The 9,291-nt window shown below is 37.9% G+C and overlaps 1 protein-coding gene across 1 annotated transcript in view; it reads right to left on the reverse strand.

Annotated features, from left to right (window-relative positions):
* The window catches only part of LOC107589351 (potassium channel subfamily K member 12-like), a 32,262-nt gene that overhangs the window by 21,282 nt on the left and 1,689 nt on the right, over positions 1 to 9,291 (reverse strand). Inside the window, exon 2 of the mRNA XM_016277767.1 lies at positions 5,374 to 5,502. Coding sequence (XP_016133253.1) covers positions 5,374 to 5,502 — 129 coding nt within the window. The remainder of the gene's footprint in view (positions 1 to 5,373; positions 5,503 to 9,291) is intronic.

Below are 9,291 nucleotides of genomic sequence, written 5' to 3' on the forward strand. Positions count from 1 at the left end.
GACTCATCCCTTTTCTTAAAAATTGTTTAAAGGCTGAAATGTGAAGTGCAGATCTTAAAAAGGTCTTTAAAGGTCTTAAATTAGATTTTAAAAATCCTGCAGATAACATTTGGAATAACTTTTTTTTTTTAATTAAGCCCTTTTTAACTGTCCTTTTAGGTTGTTTTGAGAATGTTCTGTAGGCTACTGATAAAAAAGGACCTCTGTATATTTGTTTGTTGCAAATTTACAGACAATGCAATTGAAATGTTTACATTGGCTAGTCAGGGGAATATGTCGGTCCACTGACAACAAAGTTTTCCTTCTGAATTAGCAGAACTGCACAAGTTTTATACATAATAAAATCTTTAAAAACAAATGACATTAGTTATACTTTAATTTCCTTCAATAAAAAGGTTGTAAAAGTTGTAAAGGAGAAAAAATGCTGGCCCTCGTCACTATCAAAGTTGCCCATCCCTAGTCTACATGGTAGACAGCTTTAAAAGGTCAATTCAATTCCAATCAATTTTACAAACATTAATGTAAATTAATGTAAAACAAGATACAGAGGGGTAAAAGCATTATAACAGTCTCATGATCTAAATTTATGGTGCTTGTGTCCTTTTTATGCAGAATTAATGAGCAAAATTAAATTAGTGTTCAGAATGACTAAAATACGGTTCACAAGTTCACACTTATATATAATAAACAGAGTAAAGGTTATGCATATTTGGCGTGCTGTCCGAGGGGAGGGCTCCGAACTTGAAATTTTGGCCCGAACCCAGAGTAAACCCCCCCACTTAGTTGTGAGGAGATGAGGTGGTGAAGAGACGCTGGAAAACTGTCAAGGAACAGAGGTAAGTCTGCTGTGTATATGTACACACCTCTTATCTTTTTAATTGGGTTGATTACTGATTGTGCTCCTCTCGTGTTAATTAGGTTCATTATCTGAACGTGCTCCTCCTGAACTTTGTTAAGAAAACACCATTAAAAGAATTTTCAGTATTTCCAGAAAATAGCATGATAAGAATGCCCATGTAGTTTATTCACAATAAAAAGGTGAAATGATTCTCTACATCATTTCACTTTGAAAATCTTTATGATCATTCAGTCTTTTTTTTATTTTGGGGTATAATATATGACCCAGGCATAAGATCCACCTAACCAGAATGGACCTAAATAAAAAAATAACAATAAAAAATATAAAAAACTCCTTTGACACGTCTTTAATCACATTCTGTCTGGTCCCATCTCATTCAGTATCTGTGCTTGAGTACACACTGGTGAGAACAGCACACATGCCTTTTATGTGGCTACACGCCCTCTTCCATTTTTAACTTTGACATTTTCCAGCCCTCTGTTTTTACAGAGCAACCCAGGAGATCGGAGGGAGAGAGAGAGAGAGAGAGAGAGAGAGTGAGACACTGAAAACACAATGAGGGACAAGGTGCTGCTCTCTGCTCCAGGAAATCTGATGATAAGCACAGCTATAAATGTCTATCAGGAGTCTCAGAATAGCATGCTATCATCCTAATCTTACTATTTTTGCAGCATGCAGCACGTTTATTATGCACAATATGCCCATTTTCTATGCTTGGAATACCTGGATGGATGATATTTGAATGCTGATATTGGAAAGTTTGAGTAGTTTGCAAAAGCGCAATTATGAAAATGATGAGGCTAGTAAGTAGATTAAGTTACCTGTTCTGCTGTCTTCACGGAAGCTTTGCGTTCAAATATTTCAACTCAAATCAATATTTCGCTTCTAATTATTTACTTAGTTGTCATGTAGCCGTGAAACAAGCGGGATAATGTACATCCAGCCGGATGTTATCTCAGAATAACCCCCTTCAGGCTGATACAAGATCCTGATCACCCTGTCAGGGTTTATTCTGAGATAACAACTGGCTGGATGTACATTATCTCTTACTTGTACAATAAGATGTGAAAAATATCTTGAGCTTGTGTTAAAAACAGACCTTATTTTAGACCAAAAATCCATTCAAAAATACCCAATGGAGTCAGGACAATTCAACTGAAGTTCCTGCAGCACATGATTTTCTTTTCAGCACATGATTTTATGCAAAATTGGAATAAAAATGGCAAAATACAAAGTCATGTAACAGCAAAATATCATTTTAAAAGTCACAGTGTATCACAGTGTATTAAAAACATGATAAAACATGATCACGTCACATTCACCTCAAAATCAAAAGAACAAAATTAGAAATCATTGTTAGAATGATAAATGCTATGCATAAAAGAAAATGAAGCCTATTTTAGGACATAATATGATTTTGAAATGTGACATTACTTTTTTTAAATGACAATTAGGCCCATTTCCCCCCAAACTTTCATTATTGAAATGCATGTGGAAACTTATTTTAAATTAGTTTTTCTGTAACTGCACTATTCTCAGATGATTCTCATTAGATTCTCAGTACTGTAAAACAATGATATTCATTAAAATCAGATCATGTGTTTTTTATGCAGAACAGTAATTAGAATTGTAGGGGTGCTCGGGCTTAATTTTCTTCATGCAAAAAATTAATTACATCTTCTTTTTGAGTTTGGGATGAAACACGACACAGACGTGTTCTTCATATGCACTTTATCCACCTTATTTTTGATGTAAGAGAAGGTCTGGCCATTTGTAACTTGAATGTTCCACTTCTAGTTAGCGGTATTTGTTATCATATTATTTGAATTCATTGTCGTAATCTTAAGCGCACTGGTTTGTATTGCAAATAGTTTTATCGTTGCATTTTGTTATTCTTCCAGTTCTACAGCAACTAATGAAACAGAAGTCTCGTGCATTCACCATTCACAAAAAATTGCTTACTTCCACATTGCACAATAAAGTGAATACAGTACGCAGTACACTACTATCCCATTCTCAAAACAGCCGCTGTGAATCTGATAGCTTGGTAACCACATTGGCCCTTCTGAATGAAACACTGCATTTCATTGACCCAGATGATGTTTTAATGCATAACTTTGGCGAATCAATGTATCATAATTCCCTGACTTGCAATGTGAAGTCAAGTCCATCAGTGCAAACAGCGTGTGATGGAACACAATGAAATTAAAGGAGTGAGAGCGAGATAAGAGGGACGGGGAAGAGAGGGAATCCATTCCTCTGCATTAGCTGAGCAGGTTATATTGATAGATGAGTCTGAGGAGGAAGAGAATATCACTGAGGAGACAATGATGCATGATCCAATCAAACGCGCGGCTCACTGTGGAGCAACCGGAGCCAACTGCACTGATTACTACGACACGGGAGAGAGCGATGAGAGAAAGACGAGTGCTGCAACGGGAATCCCCGAGGTTTACTCACACTACTGTCTATTTGACCTACGTCAACCAACTTTACAGCTCACCTAGAAAATACAACAACATACAGTCATCATAACAAAATATTTGGGCCTAAATTTAAGACTTATGTATTTGAATTGCATTTACAATTTCCATTCATTTGGATTGCACAGTTTTAACAAAAAGAAATCAACTTAATGTGATGCATATATGTCAGTCATACATCAATGAAACAGGCCAGATTTCTGTAACAGTGCTAATAAAGTGAATTTTTAAATATACATAAACCAGATTTATACAGTATATTTATCGTCAATGTGTAAAAACTTGTAAAATCTTTAACTATTTGAATATTGCTTGTTCCACCAACCTACTAAACTTCATGCGATGCATATTTGACAGCCATACATAAATGAAAAAACTAAAAACAGGTACGACTTTGCATTAAAAAAATATAATAATATATAATAATACAAATTGTAATAATATTTAATATTATACTAATATAAAAACATTAATTCAAACTGCTTAGAATAAGTATAAAACATTTATGAAAAAATTTAATTGATTCAGTTATTCAGTAAACCTGCTTATTGTTTTTAAAACGCATTCAGTTTATTAGTACTAATACAGGAATCTTTAGCCAACTCATTTATGTATGACTGACAAATATGCATCACATTAAGTTTATTAGTTTGTTAAAATCCAAATGGATGGAAATTTCATGTGTAATTAAAATACATAAATCTTCAATTTAGGCCTAATTTTTGGAGTGCATGCTTTTTTGCATGATCTTTTTCTATGGAACACAAAAAAGAGACATTTTCACTATTAACACTGGGGATTGTGAAGAACAAAAACGCAAAAACTACATATTATAACTGTTATATTCTTGCAGGGCAACAACACAGAGTAAAGCCAGACAAGAAGGTCTGGATGACAGCCATTCTAAACCCTCAAGTAACACAGAGCAAGAAGAAACTGTGAGAATCTGGAACACGCCTCTGCTTGTGGAGTCGACGGTGGTGGGATTCAGAGTTCGTCTCTCCCGAGAGTCTCCAGAAATCACTTTCTGTTCAGACAGGCGTGTAATAGGCTGAGCTCGCACAACTACTGTATGCACTTCTGTTCTATCAGCATCCTCCAACCAAACCCAACAGATCCGCTCCGTCACCACACAGGTCAAAAGGAGGAGATGGCCAGATCTAGACTCATTTAAAACTGCTTCGTCAACTCATTTTCAGCTTTTGCCCCCATGCCTTTTGACTTTTACACTACTGTTAGAGTCTGAGAAAATGTTTCAACAGTTCAACATTGATGCCAATTTTAAATTAGGCCAAAATCAGCTTTTGCCCCCATGCCTTTTGACTTTTACACTACTGTTAGAGTCTGAGAAAATGTTTCAACAGTTCAACATTGATGCCAATTTTAAATTAGGCCAAAAAATTTTCCTTTTGTTCTGTAACACAGTTCGTAGTCACGGGAAGAAAGAGGCGGGAACCGGCGAACATTTAAAGACTTTAATAAAATGAACAAACACAAAATGAAATTAAAGCAGCAGCCCCTCGCGGACGACTGCCGCACACAAAACACAAAACACAATCCAGGCCTGGTCCTCTCTCGTCGTTCACTGTCGTAGCTCCTCCTTTGAGGAAAAGGAAAAAAAAAATTATCGGTCCAGTTCCCGGACACACTGCGGCTTGGTCCACAACCGGCTGAGAGGCTCTCACTCGCGGTACCATGCGATGGTACTGGACATAAATTATCGGTCCAGTTCCCGGACACACTGCGGCTTGGTCCACAACCAGCTGAGAGGCTCTCACTCGCGGTACCATGCGATGGTACTGGACATCTTTGGTGGACGGCCCACCACTCCTCCGCCTCCTGGCGGACGGCGATTGCTCCTCCTGTTGAGGGCAGCTGGCAGCGAGTCCCCCATTCCCTGCGAGTCCCCAATCATGGCGGACGGCAGCAGGCTCCAGCCTCCTGTCGAACGGGGCCGACTCCTCCGCTCCCTCTCGGATGGCAGCCACCCCTCCTCGACCCAGGAGCGCGGCAGCGAGCTCTCCGTCCCACCTCGTCTTCCATAGTTCCAGCACCACCACCTCGGGCAGCCACCAGCGGTCTCTCCAATTGTTCCACGATCTCCTTAGCACCGTGATCCCCCTCAGCAGCGAGGGCTCTCCGACAGAGTGTCCCTCCTTCCTCCCGGGTTTCGGCACCAATGTAACACAGTTCGTAGTCACGGGAAGAAGGAGGCAGGAACCGGGGAACATTTAAAGAAAACTTTAATAAAATAAACAAACACAAAGTGAAAGTAAAGCGGCAGCCCCTAGCGGACAACTGCCGCACACATGACACATGTCATGAATATGAAGGAGGTTTTATGCATGTTTATGACAACTGTCATTATGTGTCATTCGCTCAGTTATGTAATTTGTAATGCAAATATGACATTATTTGACCTAACCCTAACCTAACCCTACCCCTACCCTTACCCCTAACCATAGCCCATTACAAAGACATCTCAAACAATGTCATCGTTGCATTAAAAATTACATAACTGAGCGAATGACACTTAATGACAGTTGTCATAAACATGCATAAAAAACTTCATATTCATGACATGAGTCATGTCATGATTATGTATGTGTCATGTCATGATTATGAAGGTGTCATGTCAGTCTTATGCACACCCCTTCAAGTAAAGTGTAACCTAAAAATCATAATTGAGATCTTCCTTAAAATCACAATGGCTCCCACATGACAGTAAGCTTAAGTGAAGAGCTTCAGCAAAAGTGCAGGCTGCGATGTTTCTACTGAGAAAAATATGCTCATGTTTCTCCTAGGTCTCAGCAATGTCTCAAGCGTTGCTCATTCGACAAAGTCTGCAATCAAATATAAAAAATCCCAATATGAACTCAACATTTCTTATTAAATTCTTCCAAGACCATGATATGAACTGCTATATACAGTGCCGCTTGAAAGTTTGTGAACCCTGTAGAATTGTTTATATTTCTGCATAAATATGACACAAAACATAATCAAAATTTCACACAAGTAGACAAAGAGAACCCAAACAAACAAGTGAGACAAAAATATGTTCTTTTTCATTTATTTATTCAGGAAAATTATACAATATTACATATATGTAAGTGGCAAAAGTATGTGACTCTCAAGGATTGGCAGTTAATTTGAAGGTGAAATTAGAGTCCATTCATTTTTCAGTGTTGTTTTTAATCAGTGAGATGACTATCAGGTGTCAGTGCGTGCCCTGTTTTATTTAAAGAACAGGGATCTTTCAAAGCCTGATCATGTTTGTGGAAGTGTATCATGGCAAGAACAAAGGAGATCATTGAGGACCTCAGAAAAAGAGTTGGTGTTGCTCATCAGGCTAGAAAAGGTTTCAAAAATATCTCTAAAGAGTTTGGACTCCACCAATCCACAGTCAGGTGCAGACAGATTGTGTACAAATGGAGGAAATTCAAGACCACTGTTACCCTCCCCAGAAGTGCTCCACCAACAAAGATCCCTCTAAAAGCAAGACGTGTAAAAGTCCACTAGGTTTCAAAGGACTGCAGGCTAACTTTTAAAAGGCCTTTCTCACATTGGCTAATGTTAATGTTTATGAGCCCATCATCAGGAGAACACTGAACAACCACGGTGTCCATGGCAGAGTCGCAAGAAGAAAGCCACTGCTCTCCAAAAAGAACATTGCTGCCCATCTGCAGTCTGCTAAAGATCACGTGGACAAGCCAGAGGAATACTGGATGAATGTTTTGTGGATGGATGAGACATTTTGGTTTAAATGAGCAGTGTTATGTTTGGAGAAAGAAAACACTGCATCCCAGCATAAGAACCTTATCCCATCTGTGAAAAATGGTGGGGGTAGTATCATGGTTTGGGCCTGTTTTCCTGCATCTGGTCCAGGACGGCTTGCCATCATTGATGGAACAATGAATTCTGAATTATACCAGCAAATTCTGAAGGAAAATGTCAGGACATCTGTCCGAGAACTGAATCTCAAGAGAAAGTGGGTCATGCAGCAAGACAACGACCCCAAGCACACAAGTCGTTCTACCAAAGAATGGTTAAAGAAGAACAAAGTTAATGTTTTGGAATGACTCAAATTCCGGACCTTAATTCAATTGAAATTTTGTGGAAGGACCTGAAGCAAGCAGTTCATAGAAGGATCACAGAGTTGAAGTGGTTCTGTACTGAGGAATGGGCTACAATTCCTACAAGCTGTTGTGCAGGACTGATCAGCAGTTACAAGAAACTTTACCTGCAGTTATTGCTGCAAAAGGGGGTCAGACCAGATACTGAAAGCAAAGATTCACATACTTTGCCACTCACAAATATTTAACACCGGATCATTTTTCTCAATAAATAAATGACAAAGTATATATTTTTGTCTCCTTTGTTTGATTGGATTCTCTTTATCTACTTTCAGGATTTGTGTGAAAATCTAATAATTTTTTGGGTCATATTTATGCAGAAATATAGAAAATTCTAAAGGGTTCACAAACTTTCAAGCAGCACTGTACATTATTTTTAAAGCTCTGTTCTCTTACTTTTATGCTAACAATTGACTCATTTCTGTTTTTATCTCTCCTGTGGGATTTTAGGAAGCACATCAAAGATGAAGTTGGTATGTATAATTAAGAACTCTATTATGTCTCCTGAGCAATACAGTTCTCCTCCAGAAGCCTGCAAAGCCCAGACTGGCACAAGTATACACTGATAATTCATCATTCAGACAGCCATTGATTCTAAAACATTATTAAACACAGAACTGTGTAACATTACTTTGCTATAAACAACAATGCAAATAATTTGACTCAGCAGCAACTTTTTATTTCTCCTAAAGCATTTTAGGAGAAACATCTGAGACCAATTTGATACTTTTATGACTTGTAAGCCTTTAATTCTCATGCTGTTCTCAAAATGAAACACATTTATAATAAACATCTTACAAAACGAGTGGTTTCAATCTGCACAAGGGAGTGCTAGAGAAAAGTTTATAGAAAAACAGTGACACAAACACACACACATTATATATAGTATATATATATATATACATTAGGCCTGGGCGATAAAACAGTATCGATATTTATCGATGGTACACCTTCCTTGATAACGATATAAGAAATGTTCGATATAGTGCATGATATAGGCACATGCTATGAGTGATGCAGACAGCACACACAAACACGAACACATGCTGAATTGAGTGCTGTGCCTGCCTATGATGCGGAGATTGTGAATAAAAAAAATTCATATTAGTCAAATTTAAAATAAACATTTGTATTTGAATGTTAGGAGTGCGTCAGGGAGCGTCATCAGTGGTGCACGAGATGCGGTGATGATGATGAAAGTGACGTTGTTGCATTTGAATGTTTTGTTAGTCTAGCCCACGAGATTGCCACTGCTGTGTCATGCATTCAAAATATTAGAGAAATATAATAGAAGCCCAATGCGGAGAAGATCTTGAATGGGTTAAAACCGAAACCAAGCCATTCACACAGAACGCATATTCAGCAAATTTTTAGACGGGCAAATATGACTGCTGCACTCGCGTCTCACACAAGAGATGTAGCCATGAAAAGTTAAAACAGTTTAAACTTTTAGAAAACACGTCGCGAATTTGTGGAGGTTTATTCCTTTTCCTGCAGTCTGTGTGATGGGCGATTCGGCTCTTTGGATTAAGCAATGCATAAATATATAACGCAGTTTTGTTCATAATTGTTTATGCAATTTACAAAATTATATTTGATTTATATGAGTTCATTTAGACGTAATGCAGGTTTTTTTTATAGACATTTATTTCCTTGCATTGACAATTTAAATGTGCTGCATTGTTTTGCTCATTGCGCCCTCCTGTGGCCTCGTGAGACAAGCCAAAAGTTTCCTTAAGACCTATTTAACTTGCATATAAAACATTCGAAATTAGATATTTGTTGAATTTTTATTGTGTTTGATTGTAAAAAAAAA

Source organism: Sinocyclocheilus grahami, unplaced genomic scaffold (genome assembly GCF_001515645.1).
Source record: "Sinocyclocheilus grahami isolate Dianchi unplaced genomic scaffold, SAMN03320097.WGS_v1.1 scaffold7.1, whole genome shotgun sequence".
Lineage (NCBI taxonomy): Eukaryota > Metazoa > Chordata > Actinopteri > Cypriniformes > Cyprinidae > Sinocyclocheilus > Sinocyclocheilus grahami.